The sequence below is a fragment of the Leopardus geoffroyi genome, chromosome C2 (assembly GCF_018350155.1).
Source record: "Leopardus geoffroyi isolate Oge1 chromosome C2, O.geoffroyi_Oge1_pat1.0, whole genome shotgun sequence".
NCBI classification, from domain to species: Eukaryota; Metazoa; Chordata; class Mammalia; order Carnivora; family Felidae; genus Leopardus; species Leopardus geoffroyi.
The window spans coordinates 83,441,228-83,457,117 of record NC_059333.1 but is presented as its reverse complement, the minus strand read 5'-3'; the positions used below and the strand labels follow the sequence as shown (position 1 = coordinate 83,457,117).

The following is a 15,890-nucleotide window of genomic DNA, read 5'->3' as shown; positions in this document are numbered from 1 at the left end:
GGTTGAGCGTCCGACTTCAGCCAGGTCACGATCTCGCGGTCCATGAGTTCGAGCCCCGCGTCGGGCTCTGGGCTGATGGCTCAGAGCCTGGAGCCTGTTTCCGATTCTGTGTCTCCCTCTCTCTCTGCCCCTCCCCCGTTCATGCTCTGTCTCTCTCTGTCCCAAAAATAAATAAACGTTGAAAAAAAAAAAAATTAAAAAAAAAAAAGAGTAAAAAAAACAGGTGAAATTAATTTTAATAATATATTTTACTTAATCCAATAGAAAATATTATCTTTTAAATACATCATTGATAAAATTGTAATAATGTAATGTTATTTACATTTGAATGTAATATATAATAAATATTACATTAATTATGTAATGTGAAAATATAATAATAAAAATTACTAATGAGATGTTTTAACTTTTTTTTGTACCAAGTCTTTGAAATCTAGTGTGTATTTTTTTTAATGTTTATTCATTTTGAGAGGGAGAGAGTGTGAGCAGGGGAGGGGCAGAGAAAGAGGGAGAGAAAGAGAATCCTAAGCCAGCTCCAGCTCCACTCTGTCAGCACGACCATGAGATCATGACTTGAGCCACAAACAAGAGTCGAACGCTTAACCGACTGAGCCACCCAGGCACCCCCACTGTGTATCTTATATATCTAGCACATCTCAATTCAGACTGCACATATTTCTTTTTTTTTTTTTTTTTCAACGTTTATTTATTTTTGGGACAGAGAGAGACAGAGCATGAACAGGGGAGGGGCAGAGAGAGAGGGAGGCACAGAATCGGAAACAGGCTCCAGTCTCTGAGCCATCAGCCCAGAGCCCGACGCGGGGCTCGAACTCATGGACCGCGAGATCGTGACCTGGCTGAAGTCGGACGCTCAACCGACTGCGCCACCCAGGCGCCCCAGACTGCACATATTTCAAATGCTCAGTGACATGTGGCCGCAGTATTACATAGTGTATGTAGCCCCACAGTTCTCAAGAGAGGGTGATTTTGCTTGCCCAGGGGACATGTGGCAATGTTTGGAGACATATTTGTTTTTCACAACTGTTTGTCCTGTAGGTAAAGGCCAGAGATGCCGAACATCCTACAATGCAGAGAACTACTCCCCCTCCCCCAACAAAGAATTATCTGGCCTCAAATGTCAATAGTGCTAAGGTTGTCCTAGACAGCTAAACAGATTATATCATTAGTATTTGACGTATGCTGATCTACGGGGGAGTGTATTTTATGACGCCTATTTGTTTTTTATGTTACAGTATTTTAAATCCTTTTTAGAAGTAACTTTTTACAGTTTCTCCTGAGATAAGAGCGCCCATTTCTCCTTATTTCTCTTGACAGGCACTGCAGACAGAAAGGCTTTCCATGGCCAGATGACTCGGCCAGAGAAAGGCCTCTGCAGCAGTCGATTCATTCCAAAGGGAAAAATACTGCTTGATCCAGGAGTTGAGAAAACATTAAACAAGGAAATACTACTGACATTTATATCTTCCTGAGGATTATGTAGCTACAAGATACTGAGCATTTTTTGTCCTACCAAGGCAACGGTGATGGGCACAGTGGGGGGTATTGGGGAGCTAAAAGGGGTCAATGAAATCCAGGTTCTGCTATGGTTCAAATAAAGGTCAGGGAAACACACAGTCATATTCATGTCCATCTGGTGAGGGAAACAAGGAACATTTGATCCATAAGCAAAGGGAGATAACTGCATAAGAGACTTCCCCTCCGCTGTGCACACTAACAGCATCCCAGTGGCTGTGATAATTAGCACACCTATCGCACAGCATGGCCACCGCATAACTAGTTTGTCCCATCTCATTTTAACAGGCTGCCAGAGCGGAATGTCTGCTGACAGGGCAACCATGGGCTGTCCCCTGCATGGAGGCCCCTGGAACAAGATACTAGGGGCCAGAAATCATTCCCCAGGCTGAACAATCCCTTCCTGACAGCAGGACAACAGCAGGGCAGCCTTCCTAAGCCTGGGGGCTGAGGATTCATCCAAGTTGTTCCTGAATGTGGGGACGGCAGGAATCAACTGGCAGTTCAGAGGCGCCTCTCAGCTTTCAAGGGGATTAAAGGCTACAGCACTCCTGTCTGGCACACTCCACAAAGAAAGCAGTAATTGGGGGTGCCTGGGTGGCTCAGTCAGTTAAGCATCCAACTTTGGCTCAGGTCATGATCTCTAGGTTTGCGGGTTCGAACCTCTGCTGCCAGCACAGAGCCTGCTTCAGATCCTCTGTCCCCCTCTCTGGCCCTACCCTACTCTCTCTTTCAAAAATAAATAAATAAACTTTAAAAAAAGGCAGTATTTGGGGTACAATCAGAATAGACTGGCCTCAGACGCTACAGCATATTCTCCCTCTCTTCTCCTTAATTCACAAGATCTCCTTAATTCACAAGATCTTAATTCACAGACACAGAATGGGTAGCCTCTTATAAACTTTTCTGGCCCAAGTAAAAGTTTTTCTGAGATGTCCCTCCCCTGAAGCTACCTTTATGACAAACATCTAGATGGATAAACTTTTTAAGGGGAACTCTTGTACGATCAGACACAGGTTTCAAGAGACTCAAAATATTAAAAATTAAATCAAAAAGAAATTAAAATGTGTTTTTTTTTTTAATTTTTTTTTTCAACATTTATTTACTTTTGGGACAGAGAGAGACAGAGCATGAACGGGGGAAGGGCAGAGAGAGAGGGAGACACAGAATCGGAAACAGGCTCCAGGCTCTGAGCCATCAGCCCAGAGCCCGACGCGGGGCTCGAACTCACGGACCGCGAGACCGTGACCTGGCTGAAGTCGGACGCTTAACCGACTGCGCCACCCAGGCGCCCCAAAAATGTGTTTTTAAATCAGAGAAGAAATAAAAAAGTTGATGCCCTCCCAAGACCAGCTGACTCTAGGCATTCCCATCCTCCCTACCTACAACAAGTTAAAGAAAACTACAAAGGACATTTCCTCTCCTAATTCTCATCCCATCCTTACTGCAATAGGTTAGGAACATAATCCTGACCATCTCAAGCTCTTCCCTTAAGAACTTAGTCCAAAAGTGGCCACTTCAGTCAAGAGGGATAGCAAAATTCTAGAAGGCAGCCTTCATGGATTCACCCATAAAACCAATGGATATAACTTAACACCAATACCATGGCAAATAGGTATTTTTCTGCAGTTCATAATCTAGCATTACCCAATAATTGGCAGGAATTTGAGAGTTTTTAGCTGCTTCATATAAAGCTAAATTCCAAGGAACTTATTCAAAGTTTCTATTACACTGGGGAGTGAGATTAACTTTGTTATTACAATGATAAGGTTTCAAAGGTTTAAACTGAAAATGAATCAGAGGGGGAGAAAAAGACTTACAGGAAACACTTAGAGCCCCACTGGTGGAGGGGATAGAAGAAACTTTATTCCATGAAATCCAGAGCAGAGATTCTCTGTGCTGGCTACATTATGATCACCAGGGCAAATTTACAACAACATGGATGCTGGAACCCTAATCCAGAGACTGGTTTAATCAGTCTGGTTTAGGGCCCTTCATAGGTATGGTTTTTAACGTTCTTCAAGTGATTTTCATATGCAATCCAGACTGAGATTTAGATTTAGATAGAATTTTGATATTTTGCATTTGACAAAAGCTCTTTAAGACTGTCAGGCTTTAGCTTTACAAAAAAAAAAATCTGGGCACCTAGGTGGCTCAGTCGGTTAAGCATCTGACTCTTGATTTTGGCTTAGGTCATGATCTCACAGTTTGTGGGATCGAGCCCTATGTAGGGCTCTGTGTTGACAGCATGGGGCCTGCTTGGGATTCTTTCTCTCCCTCTCCCTCTGCCCTTCCCCCCCCCCCACCCACACTTTCTCTTTCAAATAAATAAATACATGTTTTGGGTTTTTTTTAATCCAAAGTATAATTCACAAATAAAACTTCCTCCAGGGGCAACTGGGTGGCTCAGTCAGTTAAGTGTCTGACTTCGGCTCAGGTCATGATCTCACTGTTCATGAGTTTGAGCCCCGCTTCAGGCTCTGTGCTGACAGCTCAGAGCCTGGAGCCTGTTTCAGATTCTGTGTCTCCTTCTGTCTGTCTGTCTCCCTCTCTCAAAAATAAACAAACATAAAAAACAAAAACAAAAAACTTCATTCAGCACCTTGTACCATACATAAACCCATGTTAAATGCTTAGTATAAGATGTTAGTATATGACGTTAGGGTTGTCATGTGACCCCTGTGCTGCAGAGCCCCTACAACTGCTGACAGTGGTGAGAAGCAAGAAGTGAAGATTGGGGCAATCTGGCTAGCTTTCTATTGTGAGAATACAACATTTAAGAAAACCAAGATATAACACCATATCTGCTTTGGTAAACACAAGTTTTCATCTGATACCTAAAAACAGAGTGAAGTTGATTCCTTGAAAAGCTAATTTACACAATAATCTTAAATAATTAAAACATATGTAAGATCTAATTACCTAAATAGGTTAACTCCCTAAAGGCAGGATAAGAAGGGAAGGGACAGACAAGCTTAATTCTGCTAATTAGTGAATTTCAGTGCACCAAATTAACTTCACATTAATCTGTAATTTTGATATTGACCAATTCGATCATTGACAAAGACCTCTGAAGGCCCAGTTTCCTGTTCCTGGCATTGACCTGTTTATTTCTGATTAAAAGAAAGCGGAAGAATGGCGAGACATTAAAGAAACCATTAGCAGAAGGCTACCTAAAAGCAGAACCAAGATTTCATCAAAAAAGTTTTCATTAACCATTTGTAACATCCAGATCATACATCTTAACCAAATAAAGGCTTAGGTATTTAAAACTGCTTAGAATACAGGAAGCTGGTTTCAATACTCTTCTTCCCTTTTGACAGAAGCCTCCTTCAGCTCCAGCCAACAGGCTATATTTATTTCCCTGAAGCAGCATTTCCTAGGAAAGAAGCAGCAGCCTCACTGCAGACAGCGTAAAAGAGCTCATGATCACGGCAGCAGGCCAACCTCAGGAGACCCATGGCCCTGTAGATTCATTTCACCATGCAAGAAAGCCACTGGGCTCTGCACCAATAGGAGTGCTGTTGTCATCTCCAGCAGAGGACTCTGGGCTGCTATTGGAAACCAACACCTGGCACCAAGCCAGATAACCGTATCACACCCGTACTGAGCTTTATAAAGCTTTATGGATGCCGACAGGGAAAAGAAAAGGAAAAAAAAAAAAAAAAAAAAAAAGCAGGTGTTCTTACTCATCCTATCACTGACTGTCCAGAAAATCTGCTGAGTCACTGAGTACCAATCAAGAGAAAAATAATGCAGAGTCTGCAAATACTAATCTCCTTCATCCCGCTCTCCTTCCAAAAAGCAAGTAGACTCACAGGTAATATTCCTGACTCTGAAAACACAAGGGCATAGACAAATTCACACACCCTTAGTCCATACAGAAAAGTTTTCAGAGTCAAATATCTGAAAATATAATGTACTAGACAAAGCTATTTTTTTACTTAAAAAAAATTTTTTTAATGTTTACTTATTTTTGAGAGAGAGACAAAGCGTGAGTGGAGGGAAGGTCAGAGAGAGAGGGAGACACAGAATCTGAAGCAGGCTCCAGGCTCTGAGCTGTCAGCACAGAGCCCCACAAGGGGCTCGAACTCATGAACCATGAGATCGTGACCTGAGCCACCCAGGCACCCCAGAACGTGACCTTTTAAAAACACTTGACAGTTATGCATTCATTTTAACATATATAAAAAAATAGACAGCATAAACTTATGATTTTATTTATTTATTGCTTAGGTCAAGGCTGAGCAAAAATAAAAAATCCAGATTAAAAGAAATACTTCAAGTAAGAAAAAAGTTCAGAGGGCACAAGGATAAGATAAAAATCATGAAAACAGTACTCAAATTTAAAAGTCTGGGAAACATGAAAGGATAGTGAAAATAAAGTTTATGTGGACTCTTGACATTTTATAAAAGTAGTAACAGCCTTCCTGTTTCTTCAAGATAAGCCTCGATCACATGAAGGAAACTTGCTGTCTGGCTCCTGACTTAATAAGTTAGGGGACAAAGGGCACAATAGTGATTCTATTTACAGTTCTTCTCCACCTGGAGAGGAAAAGCTGGCTGTTGCCATTGTACGTCCTAATGTCACTTCTACTGTAACCAACTGGGTGGGGACCCTGTCTCCAGAAATTTCACCAAACTACCCACATACAATAGCTTCCCAGCTTCCACCTTTTTTCTGAGCTATAAGCCATCCTTGCTCACTCCCAAGGCTTCATCTATATGGATGCACTAATGACTTCAAATTTTTCTTCTCCTACCTTACTTGCCTGTGCTCTATCTTCTGATCATTTTATCTGGATGCACTCAAATTCAACATGTTCAAAGTAAACTCATTCTCACCTGAATCTTCTTCTCTTCCTATACATCCATTAGTAGTTTTAAACTCTTACCACCAATCCCAGACCCCCCAATACTTCCTTCTCCTTCCAGAGATGCCCCTGTCTCTCCTTTCTCATCTCTCCTCACTATTATCCTTGGTTGGATGCAGACTCCTGGCTCTTTCACATAGATTGGCACAGGAGCCTCCCGACCACTCCCTATATTTTATCTCTCTCCTATGCAGGTTTTTTCTACATTGTCTCAAAACTAATCTCCCTAAGATAAAAATCAAGTCTTAAAAATCCCTTCTCAGCTCCATATCATTAGCCCTTGGGTAACACAAATGAAAACCACAATGAGATATCAGACATACCTATCAGAATGGCTAAGATAAAAATAACAACACCACCAAATACTGCCAAGAATGCAGAGAAACTGGATCACTCATATATTGCTGGTGGGAATGGAAAAGTGTATAGCCGGTCTGGAAAAGAGTACTGAAGTTCCTTATACACCGAAACATGCACTTACCATATGACCCAGCAACTGCATTCCTGGGCATTTATCCAGACAAATGAGAGCTTATTCACACAAAATCCTATATATAAATGTTCAAGGCAGCTTTATTTGTAACAACTACACACTAGAAATAACCCAAAATGCCCTTCAACAAATGAATGGTTAAACAATCTATGGTTCCTCTATAACATAGAATAGTACTCACAATGAAAAGGAAAGAACTACCTAAAACATGGAATACTACTCACAAAAAGAAAATACTGATCCACATATCAAACGAGATGGATATCAAGGAAATTATGCACAGTGAAAAAAGCCAATCTCAAAAGTTACACGCTACGTGATTCCATTTATATAGTATTCCTTTTTTTTTTTTTTTTTTTTTTTAAGACAGAGCAAGCAGCAGGGAAGAGGGGCAGAGGGACAGAATCTCAAGAAGGCTTCAGGCTCGGTGCAGGGCCTGACATGGGGCTCAATCCCACAATGCTGGGATCATGACCTGAGCCAAAATCAAGAGTCGGGCACTCAAACGACTGGGCCACCCGGGTGTCCCTATAGCATTCTTCAAATGACAAAGTTGTCAAGGTGGAGAACAGATTAGAGGTTCCCAGCGACTGGGGGCAAGGGGAAGGGAGGTGGCTATGGCTGCAAGGGAGGTGAGAGTAGCATGAGAGATGCTTGTGATGGTGCTGTTTTGTGTTCTGACTGTGGTGACGGTCACAAAAATCTACACATGCGAAAAAACTGCACAGAATATACACATGCAAATGAGTATACACAAAACCATAAAACTGGGGAAGTCTTAATAAGGTGGGTGGATTGTTTTAATGTTGAGATATGGTGCTATAGTTTTGTTTTTTATGTTTATTTTATTTTATTTTATTTTAATTTTTTTTTCAACGTTTATTTATTTTTGGGACAGAGAGAGATAGAGCATGAACGGGGGAGGGGCAGAGAGAGAGGGAGACACAGAATCGGAAACAGGCTCCAGGCTCTGAGCCATCAGCCCAGAGCCTGACGCGGGGCTCGAACTCACGGACCGCAAGATCGTGACCTGGCTGAAGTCGGACGCTTAACCGACTGCGCCACCCAGGCGCCCCTATGTTTATTTTATTTTTGAGAGAAAGAGAGCACAAGCAGGGTAGGAGCAAAGAGAGAGGGACACACAGAATCTGAAGCAGGCTCCAGGCGCTGAGCTGCAGGGCTCGAACCCACAAGCAGTGAGATCACGACCTGAGCCGAAGTTGGACACTTAACCAACTGAGTGACCCAGGTGCCCCTATGGTGCTATAGTTTTCTGCAAGAAGTTACCACTGGGGGAAGATGGATAAAGTGTATACAGAATTTCTTTGCATAGTTATCTCAAAATAAAAAGGGGGGGACAAAAACCATCCTCAATAACTTCCAATAGTTCCCCAGTGCCCATAGTAAAAGATTCCTTAGCATGGCATGCAGAATTTTCTCTTTCACATCCTAAGCTCTAGACAACTGGTTCTAAGATCTAACATTTAGAATGTTAGAATGCCATCTTAGAATGGCAGGCATCAGTCTAAGCATTTTATATGCATTATCTCATTTAATCTTCAATAATCCCATGAGTCACGTTCTACTATCAATACCATTTTATTCATAAACCATCAAACCACAGATGACATAGTAACTTGAAAGCATCCCTACCTAATCATCCTTCAAAGTCCTGCTCCAATGTCACCTTTGTGACTTTTTCTAGAGTTAAGTGCATACTGACAGTGCCTGGCACTCAGAAGATACTCACCACATGGTTAATTAACATAAGGCTTAGACAAACAACACAAACCACAAACAAGTTATAAAACTGGCACCTTAAGGATTTGACAGTGATTACATTGACTGTTTTCCAAAGTTCAGCTTGAGTAGGAAAGCACTATATAATAAACAGTGGGGATGGAGCACCTGGGTGGCTCATTCGGGTAAGCATCCAACTCTTTATTTTGGCTCAGGTCATGATCTCACAGTTCGTAGGTTCAAGTCCCATATCAGGCTCTGAGCTGGTACACAGAGCCTGCTTGGGATTCTCTCTCTCCCTCTCTCTGCCCCTACCCTCCCTCCCTCTCTCTCTCTCAAAATAAATAAACTTAAAAAATATATATACGGTGGGGACAGAAAACACCTATTACTGAGCAAATGTTGTTTAATAAGGCAACAGCTTTCACATAGCAAAGAAGGACAGGTAATGTCAGGCTAATGAAACTCCAGTGTCAGCTGCAAAGTTTTTCTGATTCTCAAGTTTTCACATAACAAATACTGTACATGAATACAAACCTTTCCTTCCTAAACCCAGTGACCCCCATTCTTCCTTATTAGTTACTTTTGCAATTGAAGAAAAGGTATAATTTTTTTTTTCAGAAGAAAGATATTTCTTCCATTTTAAAATGTATACTCATGGCACACCTGGGCATCTCAGTTGGTTAGGTGTCCGACTTCAGCTCAGGTCTTGATCTCACACCTGTACATTTGAGCCCCGCACGGGGTTCTGTGCTCACAATTCAGAGCCTGGAGCCTGCTTCAGATTCTGTCTCCCTCTCTTTCTGCCCCTCCCCCACTCACACTCGGTCTCTGTCTCTGTCTCTTTCTCTTAAAATAAATAAACATTTAAAAAAACTAATTAAAAATTTTTTTAAATGTATTTTAATTATTTCCCTTGGAGAAAACAAAATTCTTATCTAAAGACTCCTTCACATCCATGGATTTCCTTGGAAAACTTACTTATCATACTACCACAGTCTAGAATTGTTCCAGTACTCTGAAATCTGCAGGAGTCCCTCCAAAGGATTCACATTTTAAACACAGACAACAGAGGCAGAGGCAAAAAACCAAACAAACCAATTTTAAGTACATGAATGAAGTTTGGGGGGGGGTTTGTTTCTGTTTTGTTTTGTTTTATTTGAGAGAGAGAGAGAGAGAGAAAGAGAACATGAGCGGGGCAAAGGGAGAGAGAGGGAGAGGGAGACAGAAGATCTTAAGCAGGCTCCACACTCAGCACTGAGCCCAACAAGGGGCTCGATCCCACAACCCTGGGACCAGGAGCTAAGATTAAGTCTGATGCTCAACCGACTGAGCCACCCAGGTGCCCCTAAGTACACGAATGAAGTTTAATGGTTCATATTCCCTCTCTTCCCTCTTCAGCACCCCCACCCCCACCCCTACAAGGTGACTTCTCTCAAGCAAAGCCTTTTCAGAATTCACCACAGGGCAGTACAAGCAGGAGAGAGAACTCCAAAGGAGAAATAGGTGGCAGCCTGAAGCCAACCGACCACTCCTTTTTTATATGTAACCATAAATTCTTACCAGTGATCTAAAGCCAACAACAGGGATGCCTGGGTGGCTCAGTGGGTTGAGCTTCCAACTTCAGCTCAGGTCATGATCTCACGGTTTGTGGGTTTGAGCCTGGCATCGGGCTCTGTGCTGACAGCTCAGAGCCTGGACCCTGCTTTGGATTCTGTGTCTCCCTCTCTCTCTGCCCCTCCCCTGCTCGTGCTCTGTTTCTCTCTCTCTCAAAAATAAATAAATATTAAAAAATTTTTTTAAATAAAAAAATAAAGCCAACAACAAAAATGAAATTTTGTTTTAATTATGCATTATATGAAAAAAGAAGGTGTAGTCTAATACAACAAGCAGGTAAGAAAAGGAATTCAGGAAAAGGAATACTGACCGGTCGATTTCTCTTATATTTGGAGTCCTCTCGGTCTCTGTGCTGCCCGGAAGTGCTGGTTCTCTCTCTCACGTTTCTATAACCAGGACTGGGGATGATATACTCTTTTCCTATGTCGATATCCTTCATCTTCTCTGAGTAGAGGTGCCAGGGCTCACAGACTTTTGGTTTCACTTGAGAATTTCTGAAATTAAAAATTCATCAAAGAATAACACTATATGTTAATTATACCAGAGTTTTTAAAAAAATTTTCTTTATTTCCTTAAGGAAAGAGATTTCCTAAATTTGTACTTAATCATATGCAAAAGTACTTTAAACTAGAAAAAAAAAAAGGGCAAAAGCACTAAAGTTTACTACCATTACACCTATAAAAATAATTTTTCAGAAATGTTTAAAGTGCCATTTCATTTTTTTTTAAGAAAAAAATATCAGTGTAATAGAACCAAGGATTACCACCTCCCACCCCTAAGGGGGAAAAAAAGATTAGAAAAAAATAAACACACTAGTAAAAGAGATATCATCACCTTCAACTAAACTCAAACCCATGTAAGAAGCATTCAGATAAGTCTTTCAAAAAAAAAAAAAAAGACAACTTTTAAGTTTGTTCCAAGCATTATAAACTCCACAATTTTAAAATGGATATTATTTCTCCTACTAAATGTTACTAAATGAAAATTTACAAAGCCCTTATTCTACCAGTGATATATCCCACCTCTGCGTTTTTATAATTGGGTAATTGGTTTGTTATCTTAAAGCTCCATGAAGTTACATAAATACAAATACAAAACAAATTTATACCTGAAATGCAAAACAAAACAATATTATCACACCTTAACTTAAAAAAAATTTTTTTTAATGTTTATTTATTCTTAAGAGAGAGACAGAGACAGCACGAACAGGGGAGGGGCAGAGAGAAATAGAGGCACAGAATCTGAAGCAGGGTCCAGGCTCTGAACTCTCAGCACAGAGCCCGACACAGGGCTCAAACTCCCGAGCTGTGAAATCATGACCTAAGCAGAAGTAGGATGCTTAACTGACTGGGCCACCCAGTTGCCCCAACAATATTACACCTTAACTTTAAAAACAAATTCCCCTTGGGGTACTGAAAGTGTTCTAAAATTAGACAGTGGTGATGGTTGCCCAAGCCTGTGAATGTACTAACTCAAAACTGAGTTGTAATACTTTAAAGGGGTGCATTTAATGGTATATAATTTATATCTCAACAAAGCCGTAATTAGAAAACAATAACAAAAAGAAATTCCCCATCCTGTCCAACAAAATCTTACCTAATATTTACCTGAAACTCTGTTCTAAACCTCTGCTTGCCTGGCTAACTTTGATCAATATACTGTATCAACTCTGGTTAATTCTGAAAAAATAAAACACACACATTTCCCCCACTCTGAGATGGCTCAGTTTCCCAGATACAAGCTGAGAAAACGCCTTTCGCACCAGCCTCACTAGAAATTAAAGAAGTGTAGCTGTGTTGCCTTTTGGATTCCATAACTTCCTAGCTATCACTGGGTCTTAAAAGTACTACTCTGCAGACAAAATTCTGACCACTACAATTCATTTTTCTAAGGTATCAGAGAAAAGGAGAATACTTACTAAATAAAAAAGAACTAAATCTCCTCCATACAGACGTGTTTCCAACACACTTCTTGCCTTTCAGAAGTCTAGTTCAACTACCCTGAGTCGATACTGCTAAATTACGTATCTTTAAAAAAAAAAAAGTCACCTTGTCCAAGGACAAACTGCACCATAAAGCACTCCGGCTTACAACCAAGAGCACAGCAATCACGTCACTGAGACCTCATTAAGCCTAAACTATAAACAGACCTGGGCATCTGCCTGTGTCCCCAATGTCAGGTTGCAGCTGCAGATCAGAGTAATCCTTCTTTTTAGAGGGATCACTGAAGTCCAACCTTCCTCACAAAAGGCTCCCTAACCTAGCTGATTGTGTGGAAGCTGAACAGATAAGTCCCATTTTGAAAAAAGGCAAGAGGAAGGAAGTGGGTGTGAAAGGGGCACGGTCCAACCAACTAATTCACAATTCCAAATGCCATATCAAGAAGAACATAAAGTTCATCCCAATTGTCTAAGAACTCTTGATAACCGAAGTGTGTTTCAATCATTTTATTTCAAGTTAGTCTACGTATGAAGGAGGTGGGGAGTAGGTCTCCATTGCCTCTAACACTCTTGTTTCTTAGCTTCCTGGGAAAAGAGGCATAGCCATGAGAGTAGGCAGGCCTTGAGTATGCACAAAGTTACTATCTCTTGGCCTTGAATATAAGAATTCCATCTTCTGTGTATCAGGATTATAAGACCGGGCACCCCACATAGAGGCCACCCAAGAGCTAGGAATCCCTATGAGTTTTAGAAAGAAAACAAGCCCAAGTCTGAATAAAGCAACCAAGAAAGGATCACTATAGGCTTGACTCTTTTTGACTCTATTTGTACTTCCCTATTTTCTTCTGTTTCCTTTTGGGTGTTAAAAAGTTGTTTTGCAATGCTAACTTGACTCAGCTGTCAAGAACGGAAAAAAGGAAATGATTTTTTTTTTCTTTTTTGAGTCAGAGCTATACAACAACATTAGCAGAACAGCCAAAGTGGTAGAACCCCAAAGAAGTGTCCAGATTCAAAAATCAACAGAGTTGAGGCCAGACAACTGCCTTTTTTTTTTTTTTTAAATCAAGGTTCCCCTTCCAGTGGTAAAAGTGTAGACATTCTCCCTGCACAATGATGCAGAGGAAACTGCATGGGGGAGGGGGATTGCAAGAACTGGAACTAGCCAGACTGGTGTTTCCAAATTGCCTTCATTACAACATTCCTTAGGTATCCAACCTCAGGAATTTCATTCAGGCCCTGAAGCTGCACAAGAAGACCTGAAGCTATTTACCACCCTCTGATAATCCACTTGTTGTGCCTCAACCTTCCGCACCCTTCACTTAGGCAACAGATTCCAGTATAACCTATCCATCTTGTCCTTCAAAACCTTCTGAAACTTTGCCAATCATTCCTGTGCCCTTCTGCCTCCTGCCTCCCCACGTCTGTGCAGAAGCCAGATGACCCCTGTGCAACAAACACAAAGCAACATGCAGCTCTGTGTGGTGGAAGTGGAAAGGCACTGATGACAGTCAAGAGATCAGGACTCCTTCCATTCCTGGCTCTGCCCAGGGTTTGCTGTGCGTACTTGTGTCACGAACCTCCATTTACCCGTTTGCAGAAAACGAGAGGATGACTTTTAAGGTCGCTGCGCTGGCAGCTCAGAATCGCTGGTATAAGACTTGAGCGGGGTGTGCCCCGGGCCGCCCTCCCCACAAGCATGAGGATGGGGGCTTCTCTCTCGCCAGCTTCACCTGGGATGCCTTGACCCTTGGGCGTTCCCACGGCCAGTTTGGGCCTGACGAGGCCACAGCGACCCACACCCACGGGCCGCGGGCGCAGCACCCCCTGGTGGCCGCATCCGGGTATATAGCCAGCACTCTCGACCACTCAGCCCACCCTACCTGCCTTCCGACGCCAGGACCTCAGCACCAGCCAGCCCTCAGGGATTGCGTCCCGAGGAGGGGGCGGCGGGACACTAGAAGGAGGCCAGGCTGCGCTTCTCAGGTCTCGGGATTCCCCCCGAACCTCCCCTTATCCCCGATCCCAGTCCGCCACCCCAGGTGGGAACATACAGGGGTGACCCCCGTGACAACCAACAGAGAAGGAGGGGGTGCGACGTTAGCTGCTACCTACCTGTGCCCCGGCTCCAGGACGGCCGCACCGGCCACTCGACCACGCTCCCGAGCATCAGCCCCGGAGCAAAACAAGCCTTTATAGCGGCATTGGCCGCCAGACTGCGCAGGCGTGCTGCACAAAGACTCCCCAAGACTGAAGGGAATTGTAGTCCCTCTTCTAGGAGCCCGAGGCTCGACACGCGGCAAAGGACTATATTTCCCAGAAGCGCTGCAGAAGCCCCGGAGGAGGTGCAGGCTGCTCCTCCTTTCCACCGCGCTCCTGGCTCTGCACCATCCTTCTCAGAGGTTCTGCGAGCCTGTCTGGAATCTTCTCTGAGGCCGTGTGCCCCAGTGGGTAGCCGGGAGGGTTGACAGTAGCCCTTGGGGGAGGGTGGGGGGCGCAGCTCGGTGTTTGCAGGCAGGACGGAGCCGACGGTGTGCGGCCATTTATGCACCAGAAAATATCATGAAGGTCATCAGCTATCAACTAGCCCCAACTCGGGTCTTTTATGGCAGTTAACATTTTACGATTGTTCGCTCAGTATTCGACCTGCATCCTGCGCTGATACCACCTTTATCAGTTTTATCCCATTGCCCGTCACATAACCTTGTGCTGCCTGGTTTCTAGATAATGAAACGCCAGGATCACAATTTCTACGGTAGCAAGAGCCTTGGAAACGATGTACCAACTCACTCCTTTTTGTAAATCAAACTGAGGTTCCCAAAGAGACTGATCACAGTATTTCTCTTTGTGTTTCATCTGTACCTTCAACATGATCGTAACATCACTACTCTCTGTTGAGTGCCTACCTACTCTGTACGTGGTGCTTTACATGAAATTCTTGTTTCTTTCAATCTCCACAACCACACTGTAGGTATATCTTTTCCATTTCAGAGATTATTTTTAAAAAGGTAAAGTGACTTGTTCATCTTTATACAACTAGCTAGTGTGAAGACACCAAGGTATCATAATTAATTAACACGATGTTCCTGAGTGAGGATGGATTAATAGGACTATGCAACACTACAAAGAGGCTGGGAACAGACTCATGCATATATGTAAACACGATCTGTGACTGAGAAAACATTACAGATCAGTAGGGAAAGGAAGAAGTTTGGATAAATAGTGCTGGGACAATAGGTCATCTGTATTTTTAAAAACTCAGGGATTACTACTTCAGCCCACACAGAAAAATCGATTTCAGGTAGATCAAAGACCGACCTGTGAAAGGGAAAACTTTAAAATGTTGGGAAGAAAATGTGAAATAACTTCATGACCTTGGGAGTAGAGAAGAACCTCTTAAACAAGTTGCAAACACAAAAAATAAAGGAAAGATTGATACATTCTTACTATATTTAAATTTAAATTTCTGTACAAGAGCCATAAATTGAAAAGCAAAACCACAAGTTATAACCAACAAAATTTTGGATACAAAATATACAAATAGTTTCTACAACTCAATAAGAAAGGGCAAATCACTCAGTCGGAAAATAGGCAAATGATATGAACAGACAGTGAACACACTGTAAAGGAAACCTGAACAACCATTCAAGCATGCAAAGACACTCAATCAGGAAAAAAAAAAAAAAAGAAAAAAACA

The 15,890-nt window shown here is 42.3% G+C and overlaps 1 protein-coding gene across 6 annotated transcripts in view; it reads right to left on the bottom strand.

Annotated features, from left to right (window-relative positions):
- Positions 1–14,441, bottom strand: part of ABCC5 (ATP binding cassette subfamily C member 5) — an 80,794-nt gene extending 66,353 nt beyond the window's left edge. For 3 of the 6 annotated variants that reach the window (XM_045502804.1, XM_045502805.1, XM_045502806.1), the window contains exons 1-2: positions 14,309–14,440; positions 10,568–10,751 (exon numbers count right to left, since the gene is read on the bottom strand). In XM_045502804.1, the coding sequence (XP_045358760.1) occupies positions 10,568–10,696 (129 nt within the window). In that variant the 5' untranslated portion in view covers positions 10,697–10,751; positions 14,309–14,440. Of the gene's footprint in view, positions 1–10,567; positions 10,752–12,175; positions 12,289–14,308 lie in introns of those variants that run through there. The other 3 variants (XM_045502799.1, XM_045502800.1, XM_045502803.1) reach the window with 3 other exon arrangements.
- Between the last annotated feature and the right edge of the window lie 1,449 nt (positions 14,442–15,890).